Source organism: Larimichthys crocea, chromosome II, assembly GCF_000972845.2.
Source record: "Larimichthys crocea isolate SSNF chromosome II, L_crocea_2.0, whole genome shotgun sequence".
Classification (NCBI taxonomy): domain Eukaryota; kingdom Metazoa; phylum Chordata; class Actinopteri; family Sciaenidae; genus Larimichthys; species Larimichthys crocea.
In genome coordinates, this window is record NC_040012.1 from 8286992 (window position 1) to 8301539 (window position 14548).

Below are 14548 nucleotides of genomic sequence, written 5' to 3' on the forward strand. Positions count from 1 at the left end.
TCTCCTGTGTGTCCCATTTCCTGGCACACATTCTTAATCACATGTCAACTATAATCCACTTCCCCTCGCAGGGCGTCCCTGTCCCCCGTCTGCCGTCAAGGCTTAGCTTAGGATAGGTGAGACACAGTGCAACAGGCAGGATCGTGGCGGCGTCACTTTTCCACTGTCCCGTGCCAGGTAAACCTCCACCCTTCATCACGAATCTGTGGAGAGAAGAGGTAAAAGGATGAACGTCCTCATGTTTTATTTCTGTGTTCCCAGAGTGAAAGCCTTGAGTAGCCACACAGTAACAGCAGGGTAGAGCAGGGCAGAGAGGCTTTAAGTCGTTTATCTGTGGAGGGATGTTGCTGTGCTCACAATGACCAACTGTTGGACTGCGTGGGACTGTCAAGGCTGCTCGGCGAAGGAGAGGCAGGGCTCTCTGTGGACGATGAACCGCTACACCACGCTGAAGCAGCTGGGGGACGGCACGTATGGCAGCGTCCTCCTGGGAAAGAGCAATGAGACTGGGGAGCTGGTGGCCATAAAGAGGTGAGTGTAGCTCCGGTAAACATGCCAGAGACATACTGTGTTGTTTTGTCTAAGAGTGTTAAGCTGATTAAACCCTGAGTGGCTGCTGCAAGGTGCTTCAAAACTCTGGAGTCAAACACATTGCATCCTCATAAGAAAAACAAAAACATTTTGAGTCTTTGCGTGAATCATATGTTGTGATTTTAGACTGAATAAACTCATTAGGGTCATTTTGAAAGTCAATAGATGCATATTTCTTGTCAAAACACAGATACTTTTACTGTTATTAGTGTTATCACTATATATTGTTGTGCTGTCTTAAAGACCACATTTTAAGGATGAGCTGTGTAAGAATCAGTCTTTGGCAAGAAATTAATAATGAATGTTTCACGAGGATCCACCAGGCACTGTTTGTAAATCTAAGGTTATCGTGCAAGCTGATACTCCTGATGGCAGTGAAAACAGTGAAAGTACACCGCATAGCGTCACCCATGGAGTATAGGAATTGTAATATGAACGACTAGAGCAGTAAAACATTAGACATGTCAACAAAGTATGTTTAAATATAGCAGTGTTGCCCAGGATGTTGTTTTTACGACAATAGTAATTTAATTCTTCCTAGCATCAATAAAGCAGGTCAAGATTATTTAAATATGATAATAAATAAAAATCCATTTTGAGCCCGCAAAGGAGAGAAAACTGTCCCAACCCTCCTAATTCAGAACATAAATAATAAGTTTACTTCTGTTAGAAACTCAGTGGTCCAACTCTGAACAAAGCTTTCTCCTTAAGTGAGTGAGTGTTGAATCCTTTTTGAATTGAACTCTACCACTGAAATGAAACTTGCAGTCAAAATGTATTTATCTTTATTAGTCATGTGACTTTGTATTAAGTAAATTCTGGGCATTTTTTTCTTCAAATAATAATAATAAAAAACAAACATTTTTGCCACTGTCCTTGGTGAAAACTCCACACATTTCAAAGTAACATATTCATTATTATTATCCAGTACAAAATTAGGATTTGTTCCACCACGTTTGTTGTCACTTATGCCACTTATGACTTTATACAGTAAGCCCCTTTCTTGACACCACATCACTCACAACATAACTCAAAGCAACAAAAAATGTTAAACGAACAAGCGACCATTCTTCAAGTAGAACGATAATGTCGATTAGAGGTCCGGTACTATGACATTGTTATCTTAGTGTCAACATTTATACTTTTTTTCCAACAGGATGAAGAGGAAGTTTTATTCTTGGGATGAGTGCTTGAATCTGCGAGAGGTGAAGGTGAGGATCAGTCAGGATGATACAGAATATCAGCAATCATATTGACTAATATTATCATTTTAAACCACCAGTGTTTCAGCTTTTAAAGTCCTGCCCTGCTTTTTGCAATATTCTTGTAGATTAAGCCCAAAACTGACATATATTATTTGCCCATAGTAGTTTATATTTGTGGTATAATTGAAATTTGAGTGTGTTCAGATATTTGAGGTAATTCATTGACATAATGAGCTGACTCCGTTGTGTTTGTCTCCTAAATACTTTGTGTTTTCAGTCGCTGAAGAAGCTGAGCCATGCCAACGTGGTGAGACTGAGAGAAGTCGTCAGAGAGAATGACTACCTCTACTTTGTCTTTGAGTATATGAAAGAAAACCTCTATCAGCTCATGAAAGAAAGGTAAGAACACACCAGACACACATTTACTCACAGGCCTTACACCAGCTGTGTACACCATGTTATTTTTGTGATGTCATTCTGCAGTGTGTGTATGTGTGTGTTTTTTTTTATCACCATTGGGAATGTGAGAATTATTTGGGTCAGATTGAGTCATCATGTGTCGGTCTTCATTTTTGCAGAAACAAGTTGTTCCCTGAGTCAGTCGTCAGAAACATGACATTTCAGATATTACAGGGACTGTCCTTTATCCATGAACATGGTAGGTGAACACAGACCGAAGAAAAAAACTGACTGTGCTGTCTTTTCCGTCTTTTGAAATGCCGTGTTATCAAGCCGTCAGCGCTGTCTCCGTATAAACAGTTCATAATTGAGGAAACAGAAAACAAAGTTGAATACGAACGCTGAGCGGCTGATAAGACATCAGGCATCACAGCCAAAAATGACTCACTTCTCCTGTGTCCTCAGTGAGAAGAGGAGGTGTGAGCGGTACCACAGCTTTAACTGAGCAAGTTTTTTTTCTCAGGAATAAAATAAAATCAGCACTGCTGGTGTCATTCCCACTTCAATAAGGCATGACTGTTTGCATAGGGCTTTTTTTCTTTATCCCCTCTTTCTTTCTTTCTTTTGTCTTTTACCAATTTGCCGCTGCCAGAGAAGATCAGATGTTTTCTGAAAATGAAATAAGGAACATTCTGTTCCAAGTATTGTCTGGCTTAGCATTTGTGCATAAGCACGGTAAGAGACTCCTCCTCGTGTCTTTCTCTCGTGTAGGCTTGGCTTCACTGTGCTTTGTCAGGTTAAAACATCTTTATTTTTTGTGGTCGGAGATGTTTTAACTCTGAGTTTCAGATGAAATCTGACAAAACATCAGACTGTGATGCGCAACCGTAGAGAGTCTTGTCATTATTAGTAGTAGTACCGGCTCCTGTGGTTGTAGTAGTAGCAGTAGTAGAAACTTTAAAAAATAAAATAAATCCTGGCAGATTATCTGCATCCACATATTTGACTTGTCTCGTGTTTTTCAGGGTACTTCCATCGTGATATGAAACCGGAGAACTTGCTGTGCATGGGCCCAGAGCTGGTTAAGATTGCTGACTTTGGACTAGCGAGAGAAATCCGCTCACAGCCACCTTACACTGATTATGTGTCCACAAGATGGTGAGTTTATTTACACAATAACATAAGAGCAATGTGCAAAGGAGGGTCACTGTTGATCTGAAATCTGACCTTAACCAGACAGTAACACCTGCTTCTGTTCACAAGATGGAGAGTAAGCGAGTGTCTTGATTTCTTCATGATTTTTTCAAAACACTTGTTAGCTGCTTGTAGGAGACACATTTATTCTGTGTGAGATAAGATGAAATAAATGATCCGGTTGAAAGCAGAGAAAGAGGAGAGTTAAATCACTATCTGCAAATGTTACATACATATCCTCCTGTGCTGTTGTGACAGGTACCGGGCCCCAGAGGTTCTGCTAAAGTCGAACACCTACAGTTCACCCATCGACATCTGGGCCGTGGGATGCATCATGGCGGAGCTTTACACGCTCAGGCCGCTGTTCCCTGGCAACAGCGAGGTGGACGAGATCTTCAAGATCTGTCAGGTGCTGGGAACGCTGAAGAAGGTGAAACATCACAACAGGTTTCATAAATGATGGCGATGCCCTCTCTCTGTTTTGACCACTGACACGATTAAAATCACACTTTTGTCCTTTTGTTGTAAGACAATCGGTAACAAACGTTTCTGTTTTGTAACATACTGGATTTACAGCTCAGAGGGTCAAAGAATTATTTTGTATTTGATACGTCATGATGACACAAACTCACAGATGATTCTCTTGTGTTTTTCACCACATCAGTCGGACTGGCCCGAGGGCTACAACCTGGCCACCTCGATGAACTTCCGCTTCCCAAAGTGTGTCCCCACCAGCCTCAGATCCCTGATCCCCAACGCCAGCAACGAGGCGATCACGCTGATGAAAGACATGCTGCAGTGGGACCCTGAGAAAAGGCCGAGTGCTGCTCAGGTACATTTAAATGTTTTTATCATTGTCTGGTTGGAAAAAAACACAAAACGTACAAAGATTAGAGTGAGGACAGCTAAATGCTGAAGTGACAGTGTTTGCAAAGGAACACAAGTCCTTTGGTGAATGCTTTTAACCTGAGCACCTTTTGAGTGCATCTATTTTTAGCATCGGACGCCCAAGTGGGAATCAATCAGCTTACCTTGGCAGTTACCTTAATACCAAACCTGAAATCTGGATGCACAATTGAGGCAATGCACGTCCACTGACAAGAGAAAAAGACTGATAATGCTGCACCCTGTTTATGCATATCTATGAATCTATATTACATTTGAGCCTTTAGTACTGTGTGAACTGTGTCTCATTAGTCCTTTATCTTACATAATATTCCATGTCATAAGAACTCATTTTCTTATTTCCATGATCCTTGTCTGCACTTTTATTTTGAAGTTGCAAGCTTCTCTTTTTACCTTGGTTTGTGTTCCAGGCTCTGCGGTATCCATACTTCCATGTCGGGCAGGCACTCGGTGCACCTCTTAAGTACTCGGAGCAGCTGAAGGCTGAGGCAAAGATGTCCGAGGTGGCTCCAGAGACGAAGCCTCTGTCCCTCTGTAAGACGGGCCAAGAGTCCGGTGAGCCAATAAAAACTCAGATGGAGCTGCAGACCTGCATCCAAACTCTCCACCAGCCCCTTCAGCAGATCTCCCTACCTCAGGACAACATGGAGCCAAGCACAAAACAAGCAATGTGTTTCACCACGTCGCAAGACGGGCAGCAGGAACCTCTCAGCCTGGTGAAAAACAGGCAAACGATGAGCTGGCAGGCTGTAGGTGTCACTCAGGTACAGCTTGTAAATGTCAGAATCGGAGCTTCTTTACACTTACAGAACGTTTTTTTTTTTTCTACTTTATGTTCATTTCAAAGGCTACAAGAGAAGCTCCCACAGGAGCAGAGAACAACATGACCTCAGCCCGGACTGGACGCCGACGATGGGGACAGACGTCTTTCAAGTCCATGGACAGCTGGGACGAAGGTGACGATCCAGATGCTGGAGTTTCCATCTCCAAAAAACCGACCATCAGCTCTCTGAAGGAAAAAGGACCAGACGGGCCCAGCTGTCGGTTAGACCTCTTCTTACATTTTCATGTAAAATATACAGTTAACACTTTACATTTACAGCTTGGAAATAACTAACATTTTTGTAGCCATGGTCCATGGTTCAAGTTTTCCAAGTTAAAGCAGTAAACATATAATAATTTGTACACTATTACCTTGAAACAAAAGTGAATATTTGGAACATAAGCGAGGAAGTATAATATAATAACAGCAGCTGGCATGCATGCCAAGATATAAACAAAACATCAATGGACAGAAACAAAACAAAGAATGTACAGACATACACTGTACATACACCTCAACAGTCCATATTACTATTTTTTAATCTAAATATTGCACTGATATAACCATTGTACTGTGATCACACTATACTATCACTAAACAGTTCTTTAAATGTGTTTGCATCAGTTTCAAAACAATGTAACAATAATATGTTTTTGTCAAGATTTCCAGACTCAAAGGACGACACGGTATCAATGCTCCAGAGCCACGGTGAGCTGAACAGATCTGATTCCTCCACCTCGTCTGCCAAGCAGCACTACCTCCGCCAGTCCAGATATCTGCCAGGTGAGAAAAAAATACTGTGTCACAAAAATCACATTTACACGTCTTTACGTTACTTTATTTATGTCAATTAAAAGATCAACAAAGGCAGTTTAATTTAATTTAACATATTACATAACAGCTCTCATCATGTACATACTGTAGCTGCTAAATCTAAATATGGCACAGTTCCATCAGATCTGGTGCAAATCGGTGTGTGGGCTCAGCTACAGTGAGTTCACTCTGATCCGTCTGTCCTTCTCAGGCGTAAATCTGAAAAGCAACTCCTCAGTAGGAAGCCAGGGGGTCGGCAGAAACCTTTGGGACAGCTCGTGTGTATCCAGAGGACAGGGGCTGGAGTTCCCTCCACATGACGGTAAGAGAGATTTGAGGATGCATGTTTCTTTACCTGTTCAGACGAGCAGGTGAGAGCAGTTTTCTGGATATTCAGAGATCACAGTGTAAAATGACAAGTCTCACACTGGATTCATAACTGTTTTCCAATAAGAAGCATGCTTCTTTTTAACATTTCATGTCCCAAAAGGAGTAGGAAGATGCAACATGCTTGTCCAGTCCTACTTTTGGAAGATGTTGTCATGTGACAAGCTCTAAAAAATTTGATTTTTTTTAAATTTTATTATTTGCTGAAAAGAGGAAAACACACGTTGGTTTTCTGTTTGGGAGTGTGAAGCAGCTAAAAGCAAAACGTCATCCAGGACTTTGATTGGAAAAGTAGACTTCAGATTTCTGATCTTCTCGTCATTGTGTTCTGCAGTTCCTTCACTCATCCCTCCTCTTTTCTTTCTATGTTGTGTGTGTTTTTGTTTTAGACATTAGCCTTCCTAAACTAACAGATAAGCAGCCTCTAAAAGAAAAGACCCTGAAGGATCTTAATCTCTCCAAAGGTATCTCTCAGATTTAGGAGCAGGTCACATATGTGTGCAATTCAAAAGTAACTGTGAGTAAAGACATGAATGAAGTGCTTTACATTATTGATGACAGTCAATTAGTAACCTGTGATGGATCTCTTTGTCCTTTCAGAGTCCTTCATGAACAACCCAACTAAGACCTACATGTCACCTTTTCAGAAGACTGAAACAGGAGCAGACAGGAGACCGAGGATTACCCTGGCACCGATAGGAGGCAACTCTGCTAGTGAGTCCACGACAATGAACTCTACACAGGATAATGGTTGAGTCAGACTTTCTTGGTTTAGTGTTGTTTGGTACCAGTCAGGCGGTACTGGAAACTTTGTGTACACTTGTTTTGAGTTTCTCTTCCTTCATGCTTGAGCAAAACGCCCCCTGGAGGAGAAATGAGTCAATACCTTTCTTAAAAACAGAAGTGTCTGAGAGGACTGTTGCTGTTCAGTGTTAACCTGAATTTTTTACCCACTTTCTTAAATCTTGTAGTTGATCTTTCAACTGCTGCTGATCTAAGAGTCGAGTCTAAAATCAAACCGTCCAAAAGTAAAGCTTCCTCAAACAAACCGGTGCTCTCACATGAAGGTATAAAAACAAAAATCAGTGAACTATTAATTCATATGTTACAGCTTGAGCAAAGCCTAAACACACCCTCCTTCTGTTCTCCCCAGAATACGCAGGCTCGAGGAGCAGATCCCTGAATCCTCAGTTCTCTGGATCCAGCACAAGCATTACAGGGAAGAACACTTATTTAAAGAGCACAAACATCCAGCCGGTGCACGGTCGAGTAGACTGGAGCGCCAAATACGGAGGCCACCAGTAAACACAGCCCTGCTCCACACCAGTGACTCATGGGAAAAAATCCCCCCACTGCACTATTGCCAGGAAATACAGACTTCAGCGGAGAAGCGTCAACAGTGCACAGAAGTGTTTCCTGCTAGTCTGTTGTTACATTTGCCATGTTATTCAGTGTTGTTCAGTGTTGTTAAAGTGTCCCACGACTTCTACTGTCAGTATTTTTTTATAAATATAAGACTAGAAAATTAAATAAAGTAGTTATTTTTGTTTATTAAAGTGGTTCAGTGATCATTTTTCATACATGTTTACAAACATAAACATCTAACTGTACAAAAATGGATTTGTATAATCAATAATCAAAATATTTTTATACATAACTAGACTCTAATAGAAAAAACATCATTTGTGAATCATCATTTGTGAAAAAGTGGAATTTTTTGGTCATAAATATGTACAGAAACACAGAAATGTCACTTTTTTTATGATAATTTATGTGGTCTCTTCAGCATCCCAATGATGATCTTCATCAGCACCAGCACACTGAAAAGAAAAACCATTCATGTCAGGATACAGTGAAAGCAAAGCACAGAAAACTATAAATGAGTATATCACAGGAGCAGTATAATGTGTGTATTACCTCGCTAAAGTCATTAAACCAGCTGGCATGAACTTCCACGAGTTGAGAAACCTCAGTCCCATCACCACGGCCAGCGTTCCCGAGGTGCCTGCATTTCCTCAGCAGAAGGGGACACAGTTGTTGCCATGTGTTTGTGAAAGCTGCGGTGGAACTGTCACACTTTAACAAACTAAACTTGCTCACCGAGTGAAAGCCAGACATTCTTCGGATTTTGAGATGCCAGATAAGCGCCGACCGCAGCCAGCAGGCCGAACAGGAGACCTGCAACCAGAGAGGTGCTGCTGCCTGTGGAGGAAACACTGCTTTTATTTTTGAAACTATTCCACTTTCTCATCTCAGAAACTAATTATCTACATTCCCCAGAATGCCTTTTAACATCTCAGTGATAGGAATATTTTGCACATGTGCACTCAGCTGCTGGTTTATTAGGTAGCTATAATAATACAACATCCCTGCTAGAAATCCAAACTTCATGGAGATTATAATGTTCAGTTTGTTAGAACTGTGTGAGACGTGCAGATTGAAATTGGATGATGACTGTGAAAATCTTAGTGGCATCATGTTTTTGCATTCTGGCACATTGAAAGTGGATGAACTGGTACATCTGCCTCATCTGTAATGGATCCAGCGTGATAGTTGATATGCAGAAACGTATAAAAGCACAGCTCGAACCTGTTTTAAATAATTTAGTCATTATCTTTACTTTAAGTACATTTACCTGAGTATTTTCATTTTATGCTACTTTACCTAGAGAGAAATATTGTACTACTATTTTTTGTGTGTGTGATTTTCTCATTGATTTAAACATTGACATTCAAACATGAATATTTTAACACATTGTACCCCAGTGACAAAAAACTAAAATAAAATAAAAATAAATAATAATAATAATAAATAAAACATAAATGGTAATAATAATATACACCAATAACTATTTACTTTTCAGATTAGGAAAACATATGAGGATCTAAACTGGCTGCACAATGGCAGCTTATAACATTATATATGAACTATATCCAATAATATAAATGTAATATTAATATATAATTTTATGTACTTTTACTTTTGATACTTTAAGCACAATTTTTTGAACTTTTACTAGTAATGGAGTATTTTTAGATTATGGTATTTCAACTTTTACCCAAATAAAAGATCTGAACACTTAAAAATCAACTTTTCAGTTCATAACTTTGGCTCAACATGAGGATTTTAACCCTTTTCGTGTAGTTTAAACCAAACAAACACATTTTTTTAAATGTTCCTTATGAGACACAGTAACTGTGCATACTGTGCATACTGTATACTCTGTATCCAAACACCCAAACACGTCGGTGTCTCTCCTACCTGCTTTCAGGTAACCCATGATCCCTCCTGCTGACACCAGAGCAGCATAGCTGAACCCAACCCAGTCCACAGACATGACCACAGACTGACTGCAGCAGCTGGATGAACACACTTTATCACCACAAATATGAGATTTAGTTTAGTACTGATGATAGTTTACTTCCTACCGTTTACCCCCTCACCTTTATAAATCACTTCCGGTGTCATTTCAAAATAAAAGTCTGTAGTTTTTTAAAAAATTTTGTTTATATTTTGTCTTCAGCTGTGTCAAGGGAAGAAAGCCATTCTACATAAATGATTCATGACTATCTTGCCATAAAGACACCAGATAAATTCTTTAAAAAAAAAAAAGATAAAGCAGCCATGCTTTATCACCTCCATGTGGTAACTGTCAGTAAATACATGTGACAATAAAACTCAGCCCATTGATTATAAAACATTTTTATTGTTACCCATCCAATTCTTCTCCTTTTCATCATTGACGGCTAACATATTTATAAAATCTGCTCTTGGAATCTGTACTTTTTTACCTCCAACCATAAAAAGCAAGTGAGTCCAGATATAAAACTGAAACTGAACCATGAATAACATTTATTATCTTCCATTTTTATTTTCCAGCACGCTTTTTCTTCTTTTTGGGTTTGCTCTCATCTTCTAGAATGACTTCTTCTGCTACAATGCGGACTCTCTTTGTCTTCGAAAGCTCCTGGGCGAGTTCTGCAGACGAAAGCAAACAGATTGTTACAAAGAAGCCTGCAGCGCATCCCTGTCGACGTGACACAGACCTCAGTATATCTGCTAATAACTACAGCTCAAATCTCTTTCAGAACGTGATGATGAAGTTAAACAAAAGTCAGTGTTTGCAGGACAACTGACCTTTAGATGTTGTTGCCTCGGCTGCTGGTTCCTCAGCGATCTTCTGCACTGATGAAGGTTTCCACACAGCCAGGCACGTCAGTCTGGCCGTCGTGTTCACTTCCCCGAGCAGGGTGGGAGACTCCAGCTCCTGTTGGACAGCAGGAGTACATCACAAGGTCAACAGACGCTCAGCAGGTGATGGTGTCGTTTAGTTTTTTCTTAAACTTTATTATTCTGCTTTGCAAAGTAGATACCTCACTCGGTAGTGACACAAGTTTAAAGTGGAATTTTAAAAACACACACTGTTGCTGCAAATGTAAACGTGACATTGACATTGTAAGTAAACGGTTTACACTCAAATGTTCATGAATAAAACTCAACACGTGCCTCCTTCAGGTGAAGTTTCCACATTTTGATGAATCCGTCGTTTGAAGCCGTCACCATCACGCAGTAATCCTCCGTAATGAAACTGTCGACTGCTTTTACTCTGAAATCACAAAAACATGTGAGGCAATGTGACATGAGAAGTAAAAGTAAACATCTCATCTGAGATATGAAGATATTTTGGTACAAGTTTGAATTTTTAGCAATACAAAATATCACCTATCATCTATCATAGGCCAATATCGGTCAATAAATCAGACGGGCTCAACTTTAAATACATGTTAAAAAACACCCGGGAACTTTCAGACAAACATGGTGTTGGATCTGTGAAGTAAAATATGAATTTACCTGGTTTCGTGAGCCTTGAACTCACACACCCATTTCTCTTTTTCCACGTCACATAATCTCACAATTTCATCGTCTCCTGCGACGGCGAGGATGGAGTTCTGAAAAACCAAGCAACACCTATTAAAACTTATTCTAATGTTGCTTTATTCCTGTCACAGCTTGGTGTAACAGCAACATAAATGTCAGTTTAAGTTATAGTCTGAACTCACATTTAAGAACTTAACAGATGAGATCCTCTTGGGGTTTGTGATCGTTCCTGTCACAGAGGCTGTCTCCAGGTTGTAGATGATCACTTTGTCGTCCACCACAACCACGTATTTATCTCCGTCTGGAGACCATCGGACAATGTGAGCATCTGTAGTAAGTGTAGAGAATAAAAAGTTCATATCACTTCAAATGTAATAATATTGTTACAGAGCTTCTACAGTCCAAAAGAAAGCTTACTCTGTTTTATGTTTTTGATGAAGGCTGATCTTCCGTTAATTAGATTCCATGTTCTAAAAAGGACAAAAAGATACAACAGTTATTTCTGATTCCATATTAAATGAATCATCTGACTCTCCATCAGACCTTTAATTCTACCTGAGAGTCTTATCTGTCCCGACTGTAAGCGCGAGTTTCCCGGACGGATGGACGGACAGCGACGTGACAGTCCCTCTGAGGAAAAATGAGACGATTAGGCAAGATTACTTACAAAATATAAGAAAAAACACAAACGCGTGCTTCTTCCCTGCGTGTGCTTACTTGTGAGCTTTGATGGATTTCAGACACTCCCACTTCTTCGTGCTCCACACGCACACAAGTCCATCCTCTCCTCCGCTCAGTAAATGAGACGACCCGTAAAACTCCAGGCAGGTGATGCTTCCTGTGCAGACGGGGAAGGTTGGGTCAGGTATGCAGACCACTGATACTCAGCTGCTTGATCTTAAGTCAAACAGATTGAGCTGAGATACTCACCGTTGTGATGCAGCAAAGCTCCGTGTTCAGTCTTCTTCTTCATGTCGTACAGCTGGATGGTCTCGTCTTTGCTTCCTGTGACGACAAACCTCTCGCTGGCTGCCACGGCTGATATGGACGCGGTGTGGGCGTGATGTGTGAAGTTTGGCTTGGCTGTCCATTCCTGCACGACAAACAAAAATAACATGAAACCAAATGACTCTTTGCAACAACTTAAAGACTAAATCTGAAAGTAAACCGCATCTTTCCGTCGGTTTCTCCTGTATGTGACAAGTGTTCAGCCGAGGGATCACTAGCACATCTATTCTGGTTCTGCCCAACTCTGCATAGTTTTTGGACTGTAATCTTTGAGTGGCTTTCTCTAGCTTACTCCAAAGACATTCAGCCTAACCATGACCTGGCCATCTTTGGATGCTCTGTAATGAATACTGAGCTACCATGCAAAGTGCAGATGGCTTGGCGGATAGGAATGGTGGTGGCTAAGGAACTTATTCTCCTGACCTGGAAGTCCAACACTCCACCTTGTTTTGCACACTGGCTGAAAGAAATGCTGTCTATTATACAGATGGAAAAACTCTGTATGTACAAACCCAATACACAAAACAGGTTTGAGAAAACATGGGGACCTTTCTTGGCACAGTGTCACATCACCTGACAACCACAGGGACTCTGACTTACCTGGCTAAATAACTATGTGGAAAGGTGTTGGATTGGATTAACTTATTCATGTAATCTTACTTTGCTCTGGAGATATTGATACTGTGACAACTGAGTCTGAACAGAATAGCTGTGAACTGTCTGGCAGCCCTTTTTTTTGTTTGTTTGTTTGTTTTGTTTTTTCTCCAGTATGTCCTGTTACTGTCTTTGAAAAAAACCTTGTAGATTAGATTAGATTAGATTTATTCATCCCACCATGGGGAAATGTACTTGTTACAGCAGCAGAGGAAAGTGTAGCATACACTAGAGTTAGAAAAAAGTAGAAAAGGCAAAAAACAAACACAATAAACAGACAGAAATCTCTATAACCTACACAATAAACATGAAAAACAATCAACCTTCAAAACAGACAAGTACTGAGGATAAAAGTGCCATGATATAAGAGTATATAAGAGTATTGTAATGTAAAGTGCAAAGAAAGTGACCATGATACAAATAATAATATTATTGCAAGAGTAGTTGTTGTAAACTATAAATAAAGTGTATCTAAAAGACTAAATCTGAGAGAAAAGACAGTTTGAGAATAATAAAACTCATCAAATGCATTAAAATTTTAAAAAAAAAAATCACCCCACTAAGAGCAGATTAAACCTTTGACTGCAGCAGTACACATGTTGTCTACCCATCAGTCCCAGTTAGTCAGTGTGTCAGTGCCACAGATCAGACAGACTCTTCTTAAACATTGACAATGACACACACAATCAAAAACTCACTTTCTCGTCCGTTTTCACCCGGTAACCAAACGCGATCTGCTCGTAGCTCCCAGCGATCAGCTCCAGCACAGCTGCCATGCTGCCACTTGCAGCTAGCAGGCTAGTTAGTTAGCTTTCTTTAAACTTTTCTGTCCAAACTGTGTCGTCTGGTTTGTGCAACAGCTGCTAACAGTCCACGTAGAGACACTACATGAGAAACAACCACACAGTAAGCAGCCTAAACGGATATAAACACGAATTTCTGGAGATATTTCACACCAAACCAAAACAACGTGTGCAGGCTGTTGCGCATGCGCAAACGTCTACTTCCATGGGGTCAAGAGTGGCTTTCAAAATAAAAGTCGGTGCAAGCTGCGCACTCACACATTGAAGGTTGTTTTTGGTTTTGACTTGCATTAATTTCCTTACAGTTTTCATGATTTTAAAAAGAAGAATACATTTGACTTGATAAAATCTATTAAAAATGGTAAAATTTAATTTGTTTAAATATAATAAATTGGTCAGAAACATGACAATACAATCAAACTTGCCTTTAGTTAATGCTATTCTATAATATGTGTTAATGTAAATAATCTGAGGTGGGCTGAATGACACCTGTGACTACGCCCACCTGTCAATCAAAGCAGCCATGCTGTTAATTATACATAACTTTAAGCCTTAATATAATTTAAACAGGTGAGTTCTATAAAAAATCACCCTCAGTACAGTTGTCATGAACGGGGGAATTAACTATAGAGACCAAAACTATTTTTTGTACCAGGCTGTAAACATGTTTATTTCTGCTGTGAAGTTTAACATGGGGGCTTATGGAGACTGACTCACTTCTGGATCCAGCTTCAAGTGGCCGCTCGAGGAACTGCAGTTTTTTTAGCACTTCCACATTGGCTAAAACCTGTAATTCTTCAGAAACCTGTCGGTGACGTGACTTCATTGGTTGCAACCCTCTCATCTCACATGAATATAAAAGGGTTAATTCTAAGGCAACAAACACA

General features: G+C 40.1%; 3 protein-coding genes across 7 annotated transcripts; 1 reads left to right on the plus strand and 2 right to left on the minus strand.

Moving 5' to 3' along the window:
- Positions 1 to 71: 71 nt before the first annotated feature.
- On the plus strand, positions 72 to 7819 carry LOC104937616 (serine/threonine-protein kinase MAK). 5 transcript variants are annotated; one of them, XM_019274531.2, is made up of 16 exons: positions 72 to 177; positions 262 to 531; positions 1748 to 1802; positions 2074 to 2195; positions 2375 to 2454; positions 3221 to 3353; positions 3648 to 3819; positions 4054 to 4221; positions 4706 to 5044; positions 5143 to 5339; positions 5780 to 5901; positions 6143 to 6253; positions 6708 to 6782; positions 6919 to 7032; positions 7290 to 7385; positions 7472 to 7818. In XM_019274531.2, the coding sequence occupies exons 2-16, from the start codon at positions 359 to 361 to the stop codon at positions 7621 to 7623; spliced, it is 2109 nt and encodes a 702-aa protein (XP_019130076.2). In that variant the 5' UTR covers positions 72 to 177; positions 262 to 358; the 3' UTR covers positions 7624 to 7818. The 5 variants fall into 5 exon arrangements, with proteins under 5 accessions (XP_019130076.2, XP_027144454.1, XP_019130078.2 ...); XM_027288653.1 differs by lacking the exon at positions 7290 to 7385 and having other exon boundaries at positions 6919 to 7068; positions 7472 to 7819; XM_019274533.2 differs by lacking the exon at positions 7290 to 7385.
- A 57-nt stretch (positions 7820 to 7876) lies between these two features.
- LOC104937610 (transmembrane protein 14C) lies at positions 7877 to 9773 on the minus strand. Its single transcript, XM_010753878.3, has 4 exons — positions 9580 to 9773; positions 8419 to 8520; positions 8236 to 8323; positions 7877 to 8138 (listed from the first exon to the last, which is right to left on the minus strand). The coding sequence occupies exons 1-4, from the start codon at positions 9653 to 9655 to the stop codon at positions 8078 to 8080; spliced, it is 327 nt and encodes a 108-aa protein (XP_010752180.1). The 5' UTR covers positions 9656 to 9773; the 3' UTR covers positions 7877 to 8077.
- A 229-nt stretch (positions 9774 to 10002) lies between these two features.
- Positions 10003 to 13869, minus strand: pak1ip1 (PAK1 interacting protein 1). The gene is made up of 10 exons (XM_010753879.3): positions 13557 to 13869; positions 12127 to 12289; positions 11914 to 12034; positions 11752 to 11826; positions 11614 to 11666; positions 11379 to 11524; positions 11170 to 11267; positions 10825 to 10924; positions 10456 to 10585; positions 10003 to 10296 (listed from the first exon to the last, which is right to left on the minus strand). The coding sequence occupies exons 1-10, from the start codon at positions 13632 to 13634 to the stop codon at positions 10187 to 10189; spliced, it is 1074 nt and encodes a 357-aa protein (XP_010752181.3). The 5' UTR covers positions 13635 to 13869; the 3' UTR covers positions 10003 to 10186.
- Between the last annotated feature and the right edge of the window lie 679 nt (positions 13870 to 14548).